Source organism: Capricornis sumatraensis, chromosome 20 (assembly GCF_032405125.1).
Source record: "Capricornis sumatraensis isolate serow.1 chromosome 20, serow.2, whole genome shotgun sequence".
Taxonomy (NCBI): domain Eukaryota; kingdom Metazoa; phylum Chordata; class Mammalia; order Artiodactyla; family Bovidae; genus Capricornis; species Capricornis sumatraensis.
In genome coordinates, this window is record NC_091088.1 from 9460842 (window position 1) to 9480574 (window position 19733).

Consider the following 19733-nt stretch of genomic DNA (forward strand, 5'->3'; position numbering starts at 1 on the left):
TTCTAAATGGGGCAAACTTCATTTCAATACTTTGGGACTAGGACCCGAAGGAGAAGTAAGGACTCCTGACATAGACTCAGAAGTCATTTGCATTGCATTTGAATTGCAGCAAATCTACAAATATTTATTATCTTGAGCAAACAGTTTCTAAATACCATACACAAAGGTTAATGCTGAACTCTAACATCTTGAAGCTCTGAAGGCTGGTTTTCAACCTAGTCACACATTCATATTGCCTGGGGAGCTTTGGGGACACTGACAGTACCAGAAAAGTGAAAGTGAAAGTCCTGTCTGACTGTTTGCAACCCCATGGACTTTACAATCCATGGAACTCTCCAGGCCAGAATACTGGAGGGGGTAGCCTTTCCCTTCCCCAGGGGATCTTCCCAACCCGGGATTGAACCCAGGTCTCCTGCATTGCAGGTGGATTCTTTACCAGCTGAGCCACAAGGGAAGCCCAAGAATACTGGAGTGGGTAGCCGGTCCCTTCTCCAGGGAATCTTCCCAACCCAGGGATCGAACCCAGGTCTCTCGCATTGCAGGCGGATTCTTTACCAGCTGAGCCACAGGAAAGTACCAGGACAGTACCAGAACAAAGATATATTTATTTACTGCGGATGGACGTTTGCATACTTTTAAAGTTGCATATTACAAATACAAAGCCCTGTGCTGGTCTTTTGATGAACATATGCTTATATACCTGTTGGTTGTGTACCTAGGGGTGGAATTACTGGGCCATTGCCTTCTACGTACTGGGTCATAGGAATAAGCATATGTCAGGCATTAGGAGACACTGCCAAATCTCTGTTGGCCATTTGGATATCATCCTTTTTGAAGTGGCTGTTCAGATCTGTTGCCCATTTTATACAGGGTTGTCTTCTTTTTTAAAAAATTTAGAAGTTCTTTGTATATATAGTGGATGAGTCCTTTACAGATTCATTTATTATAGATATTTTCCTTTATGGTTTGCATTTTCACATTGCTGATGTATTTTGATGAGCAGAAGTTCTTAATTATAATATATTCTAGATTTCTTTCTCTTTGCTTTCTGTTTGTTTTTGATAGGCCAAACAACTTGATGTTTGAATAATTTTTATTACAGGCTAATTTTCCTTTGTAGTCATAAATACATTCCCTCATTACCAAAGTTCAGTGCAATAAAATTTGTGTTGCTCTGTAATGTAATCATATCATTTATTTCAAATATTTTCTTCTCTCTTTGAGATGTCATTTTCATGATTAGCCAGAGAAACTCCCAGTGGACTTTTCCTTGTCCAGTGGCAAATCTTGAGTGACTGTTGACTAAAATCAGAATTCAAATGGGATCTCTTGAGATCAGAGAATATGATGAGTAGCACCAAGTTTCATTTCTTTGAAAAACAGGCCTTAGTATGGTCAAACTATTCAGCACTGTGGCCTTAACTCTGAGTAGACCCATTTTTCCCTGTTGCTGCTGCCACCAGGACCCGTGCTCATCACTGGCTCTGGTTCAGGAAAAAGTGACTGACTTTTCTGCCTGTGGCATGCTTTCTTACACCACCCACCTCTTGCAGCCGTCACAGCTCTTTGAACTTGAGGGAGGACAGTCCTGCTCTTCCCAGCCTTGCAGGGCTTTGTTCAGTAAGGAATGTCCCACGGCAAAACTATAGCTGAGCGTCCGGCCTCAGCACTAACACGAACTGATGCTGTTGTTGCTGCAAGGCCGCATCTTACCCTGGACCTTGGGGATGGCTGGGAAGATCTGCTGCGTGGTGTGCAGAGCACAGTCCCCTGACCTGGTCCCGGCCCCGCCCACATGCCCAGTGACTTCCCTGCCCCCGTTGAAGGCCCGTGGCCAGGGCCTCCCTGCCATTCTCTGCAGAGTGCCCTGCTCAGAGAGAGCCCCTGTCCTCTGCCCGACAAGCCTCTGCACTTTGGATTTTGAGGGATCTTATTTTCTTTGTTCTTCTAAGGCCCCTGGATGGATTGCACAGTTCCCAGTTAATCCTCAGTTATATTCGAGCACATCACATAAATAATTTGCCGTTAAAAAATTAAAGGTCTTCCTGCCACAGAAGTAGTGGGAAATTGGCATAGGAAAGAGCCAGCTTGGACTCTGTGACAATAGCATCTGTCACTTAGCCTAACTTCCTGAGAGCATGGAACGTGATAAAAGGATTGGGCTCAGTCTCCACTCAGCACCTAGCATACTTGTTTAGGTGCAATATCCCAATACTGTGTGTAAGTGAACAGATTCGGTTGTATTCATCCACATAGGAAGGTTGGGTGTTTGTTTCACAAAATACCCTGTGTATATGAAGTTCCAGAATCCATTATATCTGATACAGTATGGCAGGTAAATTGATGGAAAATTAATTGGAAGATGGTTCCAAACATAATAACTCAGCAGAAACATCCAGAATCAATTAATCAAACTGAAACTCATTTTAATTGGACATCCTCTAACCTGGAGAAGTCTTTGGAATGTCTAATTAAGCTTTCAAGCCCAACCCTATTTACATGAACCATGTTTTCCTGAACAGCTACATCTTACAATGAAAGGTTAGTAACTTGAAGCCTAATGGTAGAGTAAAAATCTTTAATACCCATGTGCTGCAAATGTTTATTTAATTGGACACCACATTTTCTTGGTAATTTTAAAATGTAGTTTAAAGCCATTTAATTAGGCAAACATTAGCTCTTTAAAAGGGCTTCCCAGGTGGCTTAGTGGTAAAGAATTGCCTGCCAATACAGGAGACACAGGTTTGATCCCTGGGTCAGGAAGATCTCCTGGAGAAGGAAATGGCAGCCCACTACGTGCCTGGGAAATCCCATGGACAGAGGAGCCTGGTGGGCTTCTGTCCATGGGATCGCAAAGAGTCAGACATGACTGAGTGTCTGAGCAGACACACACATGAAACACTTTAAAAGTACAGAATCAAGAAATCTTATTTACAAACTGTGCTGATTTTCTTCTCACTATTACAAGTGCTGTCTAAGCATGCATTTCACATGTATATGCATATATTTCTACCTGTGAATATCCCCGTCCTCTGCACTTGGTATCTCTTTCTACCTCTTTCTATGCTCATGTTTCCCTTCCTAAATCCATTACTAGACCGTGAGATCTGTGAGACCAAGACCCACTGTATGTAACTCTGCACCTCCAGTGTCAGACAGTGTCCAGAAAAGAGTCGCTAAATAATGCTAGCAGGACTGAAATGCCATTGAAATTGAAAGTGATCTGAGGGGAAGAAAACGGAACTCCTCTATTTTGACCAAGTTTTGGTGTGGAGAGGAAGGAGGCATCCCCAACTGTAGGTTTTTGCCTTAACTCTGCCTCTGACTAAACGTGTTTCTTCTAAAATTTCTCAGCTATGCCCACAGGCTAGTCCCTGAACTTATCTGTGCCTCTAGTTTCTCATCTGCAACAAAGCAGCAGAAAACAAACAAGAATGAACGAGTTGGAGCTGATGAAAATGGATGTCTTCAGTTGTTGGACTCCAGGTTATTTAGTTATTATTATGTCACTGGCAGACTGAGATAAACCCCTAAATCAGAGAGCCTGTGGATATTTCAGAGTGACAAATGCATAACAGACTGTGATTTAGTGGTGCTGTGTACCATAAACTCTACACCGTGATTTAAAATACTGTAACAGGAAGCAGTGAAATACACCAGGAATACACACCTCTAATGCAGACTTCATAGCATCTGGCCCTCCTCCAAAGAGTGCCTGGGCCAGAGCTAGAACCAAGGCTGCAGGCCACCCTCCTTACCCAGGAAAGAGAACTCCAGCAAGGATGCCCCAAGAATCTCTGTCACTTGACTGAGCCCTAGACATTCTTACTGAGTCAAGATAGCAGCAGGCTGGATGTGGAAGGAAAAGATGTCCCGAAGATGAGGGGTGCAGAGAGACACCAGGGATGGCAGAAGACTGAGGAGGCGCAGGAGAAGCGCAGCAAGGGTGACAGTGATTCTGAAACTGGGATAACGCCACCTTGTCCCTGCCTTGCCCAGGAACCTGGAACTGTACGCTGTCTGGCTCCATCCCACACTAAATCTGGATCTATAAATAGAGCATATGCCACCCACCCCCTTAAGACTTTCATATTCTTCATTGAAGAGGTGCACATTATGTCAGCTGAAGCCATTTGGATACAGAAATTTAATAGTCATTTGACTCAATACCTTTAGACCATGAAAATTTGCACCTGGGTTTATGTCCCTGGATGTGTTCCGGTCTCTCCTGGTTTATAGTCTATGGGAACTTGAATAGGATTTGTATCCTCCTGTTGTGTAAAAATTGTGTAAATCTTAATTATCTTGAACTGGTTCATAGTGCTTTTCAGCTCTACTATGTCCTTCTACTTTTCTATTCATTCTATGAATTTTTGAGTTTGCTGTTGAAACTCCAAATAAACATCTGAATTTATCTACTTAAAAAATAATTGCAATATATAGGGGAACTATATATAACTTTATTATGTTTGAAAAAATGGTGAGAATGGCATAAATAAATGAATACAGTTATTTGAATAGGGACCATTACATCTATGAATCTGAATTATGTAACACCATGAGTCCCAGGCTTCTCAGAGATTCTTTCAGTTTTGTCTTCATGGTATGTCATTATCCAAAAACATAGAATCAATTTATTCAGAAATACTCATTGAGTTTTATCAATGTTCTCAGTCCCAGGGACCCAAACATCCCTGTGAGGAAATGTACCTCTCTCCAACTTTTGAAACATCATGCTCCCCGCTGCTACTACAATTGGTTTAATGAATGAGTGTGTTGATTATTCACAGTAAATTAATTGAGTATTAATACTTAGTTATGACTCATGTTCATTTAGCTGTAGTTATAAATAGTTACTGCCATGCTATTATGTGTGAGCTAGTGAAGGACAAGGGAGCTGGCATGCTGCAGTCCATGAGGTCGCAAAGAGTTGACTGAACAACAAATTAGGTGTCAGGTGCTGGTCTGTGTGCTGGGGTTTCAGTGTGATTGCAATAGCCCTAACTGTGTATTTTGATGGAGAGACACTGGTAATATACAAAGTAAATTGTTCAAATGTAAAGCTTGCTGGATGATGACAAAGGCATATTTTTGTAGGTTCTTTCTGGAAAATTTCTGGTTCTAAAATGTAAAAAAAAACCACCTCTTTAATCTCTGAGAATAAGGAGACCTTACATAAATGAGGCTAGATTAGGAGCTCGCTAGATGAAGTGAGGGAGGAGGGAATGAACCCGTTTTAGGAAGAGAGAACAGGTACGGAGCAGGTATGCAGTCCTGGTGGTGAGACAGCATCATTTGTTCAAAAGATGAAGCTCCTTTTCAGAGGTTCCAAGAACATCTAACTGTTTCTGGGTAAATCACCCAGATTGTTTAGATTAGGAAGCTATTTTCCTGTTTCAAGTTCCGAGCTATTATTTATTGAAATTCCTGGGCACCAATGTATGTCCAAGTGCACACAGAGGTTTCATTCCCATCAAATGATGCTTTATATATGGGAGTCAGGTGACTGTCTCAGTCTGGTTCACAGCCTTATGTCTGGCCCACCACAATCAGTATTTTTGGGGAGGCCTAAGCCTGTATTTTTAAGAAGCCTTTCGATGAGATACTCATATTCCTGACGTTTGAGCACCTCTGTCTTAGGATGTGTGTGTGTTAGCCACTCAGTTGTGTCCAACTCTTTGCCATCCCAGGTGCTATAGCCCACTAGGCTCCTCTGTCCATGGAGAGAATACCGGAGTGGATTGCCATTTCCTCCTCCGCTGCCTTAGGATAGCAGGGTGTGATTCTTCCCAAATTCTTAAAACCTCTTCAAGAGCGGCTTGCTAAGTGCATGTTGTTATCTATCATTCAGTAAATGTTACATCACTCTGTGTCTCCATTAATCCACTTCCCCAATATTGTTGAGAATCTTTCCAAAACAATAAGCACTGGTCCAACACTTGAAAAAAATTCACTGGGAAATACACCTAACAAAAGCAGATACTCTGGCGCTCAATCTGATGCTGCGTGTTTTGATGAAAGGATAATGACCAAAAGATCGCTTTAATGCACAATCAAGTTAGAAGAACTCGAGGATTCCTTCATAATTCTCACTAATGAAAGCTGTCCCACATCAGGATCAGGTTTCAATATGAAGGACAACCACGTGTGCAGTGTCTTCGTGCGTGCTAAGAAGCTTCAGTCCTGTCCAAGTCTTTGTGACCCCAGGGGAGCCCAGGGGAGTGCACTAGGCTCCTCTGTCCATGGGATTCTCCAGGCAAGAATACTGGAGTAGGTTGCCATGCCCTCCTCCACCCACAAATATATGCTTATTAAAAATTGCAAGAAAAAATTAGTTTCTACATAAGAATATCAATACATATCACTGTTATTTTGAATGAAAGTGAAATAGAGCCTTTAATTTGTTCTTTAGAATAAAACAGACTGATTTTTAAAGTCTCCAATTTAAAGTTTTATAAAACTCTTTTAGAAAACAAATCTGTAACAAATTCAACCTTTGGGGAAAATAATGAATCAATGAATTTTATCTTTATGGATTCTTTTAATAGCATTTTGTAACAAATCATGCTTCCAAAAGCATATAGACCCTTCTGACTCCGGCCATTCTCTGTTAAGGCCACAATTTTGGCCTCTGTGAGGCCTCAGTCTTGCTTGGTCTTAAAATCCTGAACAAAACACCTCAGAACATGTTCGCATGCGCAGTATTTTCCTTGTAGGTGGAACAGCCACCCGACAGAGGGGCTTCCTGGGTTGCATTCGGTCTCTGCAGCTGAACGGAGAGGCCCTGGACCTGGAAGAAAGAGCCAGGGTGACCCCGGGAGTGGAGCCGGGCTGCGGAGGACACTGCAGCAGCTACGGGAGGCTGTGCCACCACGGGGGCACGTGCAGGGAGAAGCCCAGCGGGTTCTCCTGTGACTGCACCTCCTCCGCCTACGCGGGGCCCTTCTGCTCAGATGGTGAGTGTGACTCGGGTCCCCCCAACAGCAAGGCTGACCCAACGTGAATAAAGCCTCCAGCAATTCTTTTCTGTAGCTATTTAAAACAAGAATATTTCCATTCCTGAACATTTTGGGGGGAGGAGAAAATTGCCTATTTTATGCCCATGACATTTCATTACTTAAATATTTGCCTCAGTGTCTTTTAATGATAAACCTTCTAACAGTCACCTCTAGTGGTATAAAGTGTCAGCCGCTCCATCTGCTCTTTTCTATCTACTGTTAATGCTCTTAAATAATACAGGTGTCAACAGCCAGTCCCATGGGGGCAGTTCTCATTTTTAAAATCATTACAAGCATTGTTATTTTTGAAGATGGCCAGCCATGCAAAGACATTTGGGAAGCCTTGTTGTTTGAGCCAACAAATAGTATTCAGCAAACAGGCCTAGAAATAACTTTTCCATTGAGTATCGATGTGTGACAAAATAAAGATACTTGGGCATCTTGTTCTGTGAAATGCCGACTTTCTGTTGGTGAAGTGAAACAGTGGACCATTTTTCAGCTGGTCTTGTTCACTGATCCACGTCATGGGAGAAGGGAAAAGCTGAGTGTAGTGCTTAGTGTTCTGAACAGATTTCTGTGAACAGACAAACATTCGCTACACCTTCACAGTTCCTTATAGGAAATTGTCATCCAATTTAATTCAGTTGCTTTACTTAAGTGTTTCTGGACTACTGAACCTTTACCTGAAGGAAACTAACGAAAATTGGCCTCAAACTGAAGCGATCCCTGCTTTGCAATGAAAACAAAGGGATTGTGTAAAGGAAAGTTGGCCAAAATGAACTCTTCAAATCATCTACTTCCTATCAGGAATAACATCGTTTAAAATCAACCTTGGGGACTGCTTCTGCCTTTCTATAATTCTCCTGTTTAAAGTTAGAACTAAGACCGTGTCTTTACAAGAGCATGTCTTCATTTTCTGAATCTAAATGATTTCCAGGTCATCTTGCAAAGTGTAACCAGAAATGTTATTCTGTACCCACATAGTATATAGGATTTAAAACGAATATTATAGATAGCAAAAATAAAACGAACAGACAAAACCCCTAAAGCACTGAGTGGAGATGTGCATCCTTGCGCAGCACCTGCAGCTCGCATTCAACCACCGCCCTGTATAGTGAGGAAGGGAAGAGTTCGGGAATCCCAAACTAGTTGCCCTTTCCACCATCCTCTTCATTTTTATATAACTATATTTGGGTGTATGTGTGTGTGTGTATGAATTTAGGATATTAATCCTAAATTACTAAATACTAAGCCTGAATGAATAAATCCTAAGTATTAAAATCATTTATGTAAGTAAAATGATTTTTTTAAATTTGGATAGTTATTTTTTAAATTTAAAAAGTATCATAACTGAGACCACTGAACAATCCTTGGTCTTCAATTTTTTTAACATAAAATGTGCTTATAATTTCAGAGATTTCTGCCTATTTTGGATCTGGCTCATCCGTGATTTACAATTTTCAAGAAAATTACTCCTTAAGTAAGAATTCCAGCTCCCAAGCGGCTTCGTTTCATGGTGACACCAGGCTGAGCAGGGAAACGATCAAGTTTAGCTTCCGCACAACACGGACGCCAAGCCTGCTGCTCTATCTGAGTTCCTTTTATAAAGAGTACCTTTCAGTTATCATCGCCAAAAATGGTGAGTGATGTTCAAATGAGACAAAATAGTATCAGAGCATTAGATCCATAATAATATGGATATTTCTCATGTTCTTGCTTCTCAAACTACAAACAGGAAAAAAATAAATGTGCCTGTTTGATTTATTCAGTTTTGTTTTTTCAGTGCTGTCCTGTAAATTTAAAAGGATTATTTAAAATACTTCAAATGTCTTTATAGCCTTATAGCTTTGGTAATTTAACATATTCTGTGTGAATTTTTAATTTATGTAGATAAACTATTTATTATAAACATTTTATATAAATATATAAATTTTATCTATTATATATTTAAATACATAAATATATTTACATAAATATATAAATATATTTTAAATTACTATTATAAAATTTTATTATTGCTAGAAAATCTTTACTGTTCCATGTGTTTGTTAGTACCAATTTTTTGGTTCATTTTGAAATAAAATGCCTGTTTGTACATAACAGATATTTCCTTCAAATCAAAGTAGAGAAGTTTTGAGAGAATGTTAACCAATTAGCATTATGTATAAGAAGATGTCCATAAAATAACCCCTAGGTTCTGATTTTCGGCAATACGGTAGTCCTGGGTAATGCTAGTGCACCAGTGCAGGATAATGGTGTGTGGTTTGGGACGTGTGTGCTACAGACACCCACTTACTGTTGTTGTTCTCGTCCCTTTATCTGGGTTAGAGATAAAAAATTTTATGACTAAATTGTCTGGGTGAGGAAAACAAAGGGACATGCAAACATGCAGCTATATCATTTCAACTAAATCAAATATGGCCCAAGGGCACTGAACACCAAATTTTAAAAAACATTGTTCAATAAGTATATTCCTCCTCACAGTATACGTTTTGAGCTTGAAGTTTTTCTACATATATTTGTTAAACTGAAAGATATCCTGTGAAGTAGATGTACTGACATCTTTGCAGGCAATTAACACACGAGTAGTATTAACTCTCACAGTAAGTTTGGTCAACCTATTCATCTCACCCTAATTTCATTCCAAACTCTATAACCATGACCACTTGAAAAAAAACTCCTTATCTTTAGTAAAACTGTATTTGATAATAATAATTCCATTCATCAGTTGCATTTCAGGAATGGTAGGCATAATTTTTGAAAGGTGAATTACAGAAACAGAAAGTTACTGCAATATTCCACAGTAGTTTGACATTTCATAATATATTAAACCTTATTATTTTAAGTCAGAGGCTAGTACAAAGATTTACATATGCTTAATTACATATTTGACAAATTAAATATTTGCAAGAAAGAGCCTGCTTATTTGCAGCATATTTGCTCTTAATTTTGGGAAAAAAGTGCAGTTTCATATGGAAACTGACTTCTAGGAATTATGATGAAAGTGTACAGCCAAATAAACTGTTGTGAATTCTTTCCCAGGAATTAGTAAGTAACAAAAAAGGACTCTGAGGTTTTTTTAATGGAGTTTAAAAAAATACAATTTTAACTAAACTATAACTTTTCCCCTCTACTTTAGGAAGTTTGCAGATCAGGTACAAGCTAAATAGATATCAAGAACCCGATGTTGTTAACTTTGATTTCAAAAACATGGCCGATGGGGAGCTTCACCACGTAAAGATTAACAGAGAAGAAGCAGCGGTCTTTGTGGAGGTAATAGAGAAAATACAACAGAAACCGTGGTTACAAGTAAACTCCCCAGCATGACGGACCTGCAGCAGAAACTGGATAATGGATAGATTAAATAAAGTCATTCTTCCAGTGCCACCCTTACACAGATCATAGACCATCAAATGTGTTCAGTTTTTGTAGCAATAGGATTCTGTTTAAGAGATTAATAGTATTTGATACCTAAAATTGCCAAACTTTCCTATTTGTTTTACTTTACTCAGGTGGGAAGTGCTTTTTAGTTGAGCATAATCTACGATTGGCAGAACTGTTGCTACCCTAATGAAACCAGTTTACTTCAGATGGCTGTACGTGCAGCCATATTTCTTGCACAGAAATTAATGATCACAATTTCAGAATGAATTTTTAAATGATGTGAATTATAGCAGAGAAAGTTGAATTATTCACTCTACCAGCTTTTGAAGAAAAGCACATATGTTTCAGCCCTCTAGATAGAGGAAACTTTCTTAGCTAAATGACTCAAGTAAAAATACCCAGCTAAATAAAAATATCAAGGTGAAGATAACTTGTATCTTTTTGTGGGTTTTCTCCATTTGAATTCTTATACAGTGGAGAAAAATAAAGTGATATAAGGGGATAGAAGGGAGGGTACACTGGTATCTGAGGGTACATAGAAGTAGTTTAGAAAATAACATTTGCCTGTATAAATGACTAACTTTAAACTCTGTTTTTCTAATCTTTGGGGCCATATTAACAATTGCCTATTTTATCATTTTCTTTTGTCTTCCTTTGCTTCCTGTCCTCTTCTCAATGACAACATCTGTGTGGATATTTGCCTCTCATGTAACAATTCTGTAGCTTGATGAGAGCGTGAGGAGGCAGGTCCACCTGGCATCAGGCACGGAGCTCAGTGCAGTCAGATCCCTTGTACTGGGCAGGATTATAGGTAAGTAAGAGGAATGGCCTTTTGCCTAATCATGATGCATAAACATGGACCAGAAGAGTCATGTTCCAGATGCACACACACACACACACACACACACACACACACACACCACACAAACTCATCATGCCAAAAGAAACCGCTTGCCTTATTTCAGTTGTGAAGTGAATGATAATCAAGGCAGAAACTGTGCTTTCTCAGGGGTGTGTGTAATTTTGAGCTAGGACATTTTGTAAGATGAGTAAGCATCCTCCTTGGATAGTAACGCCATGCTGGTGTCTGCCCTATGTCAGTCCAGCATAATGAAACATGGTCTCACTCTCACACTTCCAAAATATCAAATAATAAAGGTATAAATAACATACCATATATCAATCAGCTGCAAAACATATAAACTGTAATCTAATGATAGCGGTAGGATTGGGTCAGAAGAATATGGAGGAGAAAGCAACTGCCATTCTTCTGGTTAGTGAATATGCTTCAGGTTGTGGCCTGGATCCTGTCTGCTTTGTTGAAGGCAGTGGCCAGCCACTCCTCCTGACTTATAATATAACCCAGTGTCTATCTAAATGCCTTATAATTCTTATTTCTATCCACCAGTTATCTCTGATAATAGCATGGAAATAGAAACATACTCTTGCCATTTTAGCATCAAAACATGTGTGCTTTTTAAATACTTGCCAACAAAGACTAAATGGAAAGAGGGACAATAAATTTTAAAAGAGATTTTCTTTTTAGATATAAATGTGAGGTTGCAGGACTTCCTGTAGTCTGGTTTTCATTTCTAGTTTGATATTTGACATTAACCTGGAATATTTTGTCCAAGATAGTAAATGAAATATTTTATTTTTTGACCTTTTCCAGTACTTGTACCTTGATATATCATTTCTTACATTCCCTGTACGTAATGTTAGAATCTTGAGAATGCTTGATTAAACCTGTGGGTGAATGATCAAGATATTGGCTCTGAGAAGGTTAATACTTAAGTTGACAAATATTTGTAGTCTTTCTAGCATTGTGACAAGCGCCAATGTTGTATGCTCTTATTCTCCAAACAAATAAAGGAAATTGAATTGAATTGTTCTTCTAGTATGCTAGGATGGACATGAAATATATGTGTAAAGTACTACTTAGCTATCTGGAAGCTTAACTGGAAAATCCCAAGTGGTTTCATAGCATAAATCACATAAATTCAACTACAGTAATGAAAAAGATCAAATAATTATACTAAATTTCAATTTCAAGAGTTCCTCAGTCTAGCAGGGCCTGAGTTGAGGCATTTTACAAAAAATGTAAAATTAAAAGATTAAAAATTCTAACAACTATGATTAATGTTGATAAATCATATTTTTGAAGAAATAGCATCTTCAAACTTAATACCAGATTTGCTGATGAAAATACTTTGTGTGAATAGAAATATGTTAAATATATTATAAAACAATTGGGAAACTGACCTGCATTCTATGAGGAAGATTGTATTAATCAAACAGTAGAATAATAATATTCATCATATAGATACTTGTTTCCCTTTTTACAATGAATATTACAGATTAGTAAGGAATTAAAGATGTTAATGTTTTTACTCAAGAATAGCGTATTATTAAAACTCACATCACTCATGCTGAAAAACAAGATTAAAGTCCAAGTTCAGCAGTGAACTTTAGAGTCTGAATCAATTCATTCTCCTCAAAATGGAAGTATGAATTTATTGATCCTAAGGTGTGAATCTTGGCCAAAGACTAGCATTGCATTCAAATCATGTGTAATTCAAAGGAGACTAATAATTTATGGTCATATGGTGTGGTATATGCATGCATTTACAACAAAATGTTATGTAGTATATTATTGCATTTTAACATGCTACGTTAATTTATGGTAAAAATAGACGCTAAAATGGAGCTATTCGTTTTCCAGAGAGTTGGTCAATCTTGAGGTTTCTATGTTAGTCGCAGTCCCTCCAAGAAGCTGTTGTCAAGACAAAATTAACCACTTGAGGGTTTTATCAAGGGGACACTTATGAAAGAGAACATGAGGAGAGAGCTTATCAAGACTGCATGCAAGCCTGCCTTCCAGTGAAGGAGAGAGGGAGGGACAGTTAGAAGCATCCTTGACTTCAGCTTTGTGGGGAGCCGAGTCTGTTGGCCACCAGAGGAGTCTCGTGTCGCCAGAGGGTGGGTGTGCCTTAGAGTCCCCGCTGTGGACAGCTCTTGCCTGGGGACAACCGTGGGAAGCAAGGCCCTGGCACAAGCCTGAGGATGAGTTTCAGAGCCCAGCACCTGGGGCCCTCAGTCGGTTCCTCTCACCCAGTTAGAGGTCTGCAAGGCACATTCTCCTGGCCTCATGCTAACCAACTGTGGTTTTCATTTTTATAAGCCCATTTGGTTCCCTTATTCATTTAGCACATACACTGTGATCACCTGTTGTGAACACAGGGAGTGCCACTCAGCAAGGCAGACGTTGCATCTGCCCTCACAGAATTTATGGTTAGTGGGCATACAGATAATCATAATACACGATGTTCCTGTGTATCTAATTGAGTGTCGTATGCCCTATGTTGCTTTTGATAAAATAGCTCCAAATTACCCTCCAAAGTAAAGTAAGTTAGTATACCGTGGGACCCCCCTGGTGGCCCAGTGGCTGGGACTCGGATCTTTCACCTCCATGGCCCTGGGTTCAGTCTCTGCCAGGGACCTGAGATCTTGAAAGCTGCATGGTGCAGCTAAGAAAAATAGTAAAATAGTTATATCATTTTATAATATCTGAATATTTCTTTTAAGGGAGCAGAAAATAAACATTTTATTTTTTTTATTTTTTATTTTTTTTTTCACTTTTTTTTTTTTATTAAATTTTAAAATCTTTAATTCTTACATGTGTTCCCAAACATGAACCCCCCTCCCACCTCCCTCCCCATAACATCTCTGTGGGTGATCCCCATGCACCAGCCCCAAGCATGCTGTATCCTGCGTCAGACATAGACTGGCGATTCAATTCTTACATGATAGTATACATGATAGAATGCCATTCTCCCAAATCATCCCGCCCTCTCCCTCTCTCTCTGAGTCCAAAAGTCCGTTATACACAGCTGTGTCTTTTTTCCTGTCTTGCATACAGGGTCGTCATTGCCATCTTTCTAAATTCCATATATATGTGTTAGTATACTGTATTGGTGTTTTTCTTTCTGGCTTACTTCACTCTGTATAATCGGCTCCAGTTTCATCCATCTCATCAGAACTGATTCAAATGAATTCTTTTTAACGGCTGAGTAATACTCCATCGTGTATATGTACCAAAGCTTCCTTATCCATTCATCTGCTGATGGACATCTAGGTTGTTTCCATGTCCTGGCTATTATAAACAGTGCTGCGATGAACATTGGGGTACATGTGTCTCTTTCAATTCTGGTTTCCTCGGTGTGTATACCCAGCAGTGGGATTGCTGGGTCATAAGGTAGTTCTATTTGCAATTTTTTAAGGAATCTCCACACTGTTCTCCATAGTGGCTGTACTAGTTTGCATTCCCACCAACAGTGTAGGAGGGTTCCCTTTTCTCCACACCCTCTCCAGCATTTGTTGCTTGCAGATTTTTGGATCGCAGCCATTCTGACTGGTGTGAAGTGGTACCTCATTGTGGTTTTGATTTGCATTTCTCTGATAATGAGTGATGTTGAGCATCTTTTCATGTGTTTGTTAGCCATCCGTATGTCTTCTTTGGAGAAATGTCTATTTAGTTCTTTGGCCCATTTTTTGATTGGGTCGTTTATTTTTCTGGAATTGAGCTGCATAAGTTGCTTGTATATTTTTGAGATTAGTTGTTTGTCAGTTGCTTCATTTGCTATTATTTTCTCCCATTCAGAAGGCTGTCTTTTCACCTTGCTTATAGTTTCCTTTGTTGTGCAGAAGCTTTTAATTTTAATTAGATCCCATTTGTTTATTTTTGCTTTTATTTCCAGAATTCTGGGAGGTGGATCATAGAGGATCCTGCTGTGATTTATGTCTGAGAGTGTTTTGCCTATATTCTCCTCTAGGAGTTTTATAGTTTCTGGTCTTACATTTAGATCTTTAATCCATTTTGAGTTTATTTTTGTGTGCGGTGTTAGAAAGTGATCTAGTTTCATTCTTTTACAAGTGGTTGACCAGTTTTCCCAGCACCACTTGTTAAAGAGATTGTCTTTACTCCATTGTATATTCTTGCCTCCTTTGTCAAAGATAAGGTGTCCATATGTGTGTGGATTTATCTCTGGGCTTTCTATTTTGTTCCATTGATCTATATGTCTGTCTTTGTGCCAGTACCATACTGTTTTGATGACTGTGGTTTTGTAGTAGAGCCTGAAGTCAGGCAAGTTGAGTCCTCCAGTTCCATTCTTCTTTCTCAAGATTGCTTTGGCTATTCGAGGTTTTTTGTATTTCCATACAAATCTTGAAATTATTTGTTCTAGTTCTGTGAAAAATATGGCTGGTAGCTTGATAACTACAGGCCAATATCACTGATGAACATAGATGCAAAAATCCTCAACAAAATTCTAGCAATCAGAATCCAACAACATATTAAAAAGATCATACACCATGACCAAGTGGGCTTTATCCCAGGGATGCAAGGATTCTTCAATATCCGCAAATCAATCAATGTAATTCACCACATTAACAAATTGAAAAATAAAAACCATATGATTATCTCAATAGATGCAGAGAAGGCCTTTGACAAAATTCAACATCCATTTATGATAAAAACTCTCCAGAAAGCAGGAATAGAAGGAACATACCTCAACATAATAAAAGCTATATATGACAAACCCACAGCAAACATTATCCTTAATGGTGAAAAATTGAAAGCATTTCCCCTAAAGTCAGGAACAAGACAAGGGTGTCCACTTTCACCGCTACTATTCAACATAGTTCTGGAAGTTTTGGCCACAGCAATCAGAGCAGAAAAAGAAATAAAAGGAATCCAAATTGGAAAAGAAGAAGTAAAACTCTCACTGTTTGCAGACGACATGATCCTCTACATGGAAAACCCTAAAGACTCCACCAGAAAATTACTAGAGCTCATCAATGAATATAGTAAAGTTGCAGGATATAAAATCAACACACAGAAATCCCTTGCATTCCTATACACTAATAATGAGAAAGTAGAAAAAGAAATTAAGGAAACAATTCCATTCACCATTGCAACAAAAAGAATAAAATACTTAGGAATATATCTACCCAAAGAAACTAAAGACCTATATATAGAAAACTATAAAACACTGATGAAAGAAATCAAAGAGGACACTAATAGATGGAGAAATATACCATGTTCATGGATTGGAAGAATCAATATAGTGAAAATGAGTATACTACCCAAAGCAATTTACAAATTCAACGCAATCCCTATCAAAATAAACATTTTAGAGTTGTCATTTGCCTACATTTTCAAACAAACACTCAAGGATATGACCATCCACTGCCATTTCAGATGGACCCCCAAAAAAAAGGGCATTCTTCCCCTGTTTTCCATACTCATTCCTTACACTTAGGAAGAATCATGGGAATAATTTTGGATCATTGTCACTATTAATCAGTATGACTAGCAGATGTCGAAAGGAGGGTAAATTTTAGAAATCATATCAATCTGACATGAAAACCATCTCTAACTCCCTACTACACTTAAAATATTTGAGGATGCAGTAACTTTGGCCATAATAGTCATCAGTAGTTGGGAGCTGGATGGGAAGATCAAGCTCTTTGCCAAAGCAGCTGAATTCAGATACTCCTATATTCAATAAAGTACATTACATTTGTTTTTCATATTCAGAATTCACTGTAAAGTGAAGCTCTGGATTCTAAGACTGAATACTTTAATATGTTAGGGTAGATTTTATTTGAGTAACAACTGGAGGATTATTTGCACTCATCCTGAGCTTTTGTATATTGGAGGTGATTGATGGCCATTAAAGATCATTTCCCTCTACTGAGGCCACAGAGCCAGGAAGTGCTCTTGGATCACTGTGGTGGGATTTAGGCCAGATGTAAATAAAGTCTGTAGTCAGCCAGGATCGGACATCCATTACCCTGATGAAGATCTTGAGAACAATCTCAATGTGTCAGGAATCCTTTATGTAAAACTCACTTCAGAGCCCAGAGGTGAGGAAAATATATGAGCCAAGTAAGCTAAGGGCACTGCAATTGTGTAAATATATTGGGAAACGTCTCTTAAGATACTGGAGGGTTTATTTTAAAAGAGAAGTACCATTTGGAGCAAAAAAATAAAAAGTCTACTTTAACATCATTTTTTTGGTGGTTTTTTTTTTTTTGTATGGTTGCTTTTTAGTATTTTGATAATTAGACCATCTTCAGTACCTGGCATGACTTCATCCTTATCGTGGCTCCAGTCATTTCCAGATATAGCTATATCATTTTGAATTGGCCATACCTAGAAACTTAAAAATAGCCTTTCTCCTCATCATGATACACGAGCATTGATCAGAAGTGTTATATTCTAAAAGGAGAGAACACTCATGATGTTGAAATGTTTTATCTGATTTTAATTATAGAGCAAATGATAAGGTAGACACTGGGATTTTGTCAGAAGCACATATAATCACAAGTACGCGCTCCAGGTGGGATGGGCAAGTGTGTGCCGTTGACAAGGATTTGGCTGTTAAACATCATAAAACAGAGCTGTACTTACACTTCAATGGAGAGCGAATGATAGAAGCCAAAACCCCAAATCCCAAATTATATATCAGCTGCCAAAACCTAGAAACCCTCAGACAGTGATAAAATTCAAATACTTTATAAAATAAAAAGGAGAAAGCAATTATTTCTTTAGTTTACTGATGTGCTTGAAATTGTACCTGCATCAGGAATAAGTAAAAAATAAAACTATGATCAGGGCCTTACAGTACTGTGTGAGTGAATTTATTAAACACCAGGCATTGACGAATGAGAGAGGGAGAGGGTGCAATTGACAGGAGTCCAGATACAGGACCTTTGGGGTGGAGAGAGGGCACAGACACAGCAGAGACACTGGTCCGACCAGCCCAAGGTCTACAGCTCTGTCAGAGCAAGGGCAGCGAAATGGGAATTCTGCTCATGTTGGCTGTTAAGTATAACCGAGGGCTGGAGATGGTTTCCGTGTCATCAGAGTAAGATATTGCTTTCTCGAAATCATCCTCCTTGCTTGAGAGCTGCTACTGATGCTTGTTAATGATGATTGGAGCTAAAAATCGTTCCTACAGTCCACTCCCATTTGTAGAGATGAGGACAGAAAGGAAACACTTACTCCATTTCTGTTCTTCTGAAGAGGCAGACAGTCTGATGTCGTTTCTTTGTTAAGTGTGTTCAAAATGTATTAACTATTGAGGCCAAAGTGAATGATTCCTCAATCAGCTCCTTTAAGAGACCTACTTAAGCAAAGATTACAGAAAAAGACATCTCTCCACGATGTAATTAATCAAAGGAAATATGCAGGTATACAGTTGTTTGGCTAATTCATTAAGCTTTTATTGGGTCACAATTCCACTGCATGGAAAAAAAAAATATCTCCATTAAATCATTACATACTCTTGAAATTGCATAAAAACCTCTCATAGCATAATGTGCCCACATTTTGAATAATAACATAATTTGACATGTTGCAAAATGATTGAAAATTACTGTTCAGAGGCTGAGTGATGTTTACAGCTACTTATGACTACTTATGACTTTTGTATGTGAGAAATGTCATAGTGCGAGAGCACTGACAGAAGAAACCGGTTGCTACATCTTGGTGGGAAGAATCAGGTTGCGTCCTGGGTCCATCTTCCTCGAAAAATTAATCAGCTGCATTACATTGGCTTTGGTTATCCAAACTCATTTAGTTCTGAGTTCTTTTTTTTTTATTTGTTTTGTTTACAGATTTGTTTTTATGTTAGGAAAGTTTTCTTAGTCTGAAGATGTTTTCCCTCATCGCAAGCAGTAGCCTTGGTATATTTAAAGACAGTGACAGTGGGAATCATTTATCTCTTGTGAGACTGCAGAGCCAGGAAGTAACTCAGGTTTCTGCAGTGGAGACCTGGGCCAGAGGTAAATAAAGTGTGTGGTCAGAGGGAAGAGGATGTCTACTGCACCTCCTCAGAAGAGCTCAGGAACAGACCTCAGTCACAGGGATATTTTATGTCAAACCTGCTTCAAAGCCCAGGGGGTACATAAGAAAGTTTAATTCAGTTACTTAAGGACACTGTGATTTTGTAAAAGTCCAGTCAAATGACACTTCCAATGAGACAGGTCGTGCTGAAAGCAAAAGAGAAGCTCAGGTTACCCCGAGATGCCTCACTATAAATAGCTTTTACATTAATCAGTTCTCAAGGTTGTATCTCAGAGCAGTAGGCTTGGTTGGCATATAAATACCTTTTATGAAAAGCTGACATTATCCATACTGTATTTGCTGTCTGCTTTGCCATTTTCCTTTTCTGCTAACTTTTGTCATTGTTACATCCTAGGTGTACTTGCCTATGATGCTAAAAATATCCTGCTGGGTTTAGGCAGAGTCACTGTACCATTTTCTGGCAAGGTTTCTTTATCTTT

General features: G+C 38.8%; 1 protein-coding gene across 6 annotated transcripts in view; it reads left to right on the forward strand.

The window, feature by feature from the left end:
* CNTNAP4 (contactin associated protein family member 4) overlaps positions 1-19733 on the forward strand; it is a 280255-nt gene that overhangs the window by 247051 nt on the left and 13471 nt on the right. For 5 of the 6 annotated variants that reach the window (XM_068991747.1, XM_068991751.1, XM_068991752.1 and 2 more), the window contains 4 exons: positions 6717-6956; positions 8413-8637; positions 10138-10271; positions 11106-11193. In XM_068991747.1, coding sequence (XP_068847848.1) covers positions 6717-6956; positions 8413-8637; positions 10138-10271; positions 11106-11193 — 687 coding nt within the window. The remainder of the gene's footprint in view (positions 1-6716; positions 6957-8412; positions 8638-10137; positions 10272-11105; positions 11194-19733) is intronic. The other variant, XM_068991753.1, reaches the window with a different exon arrangement.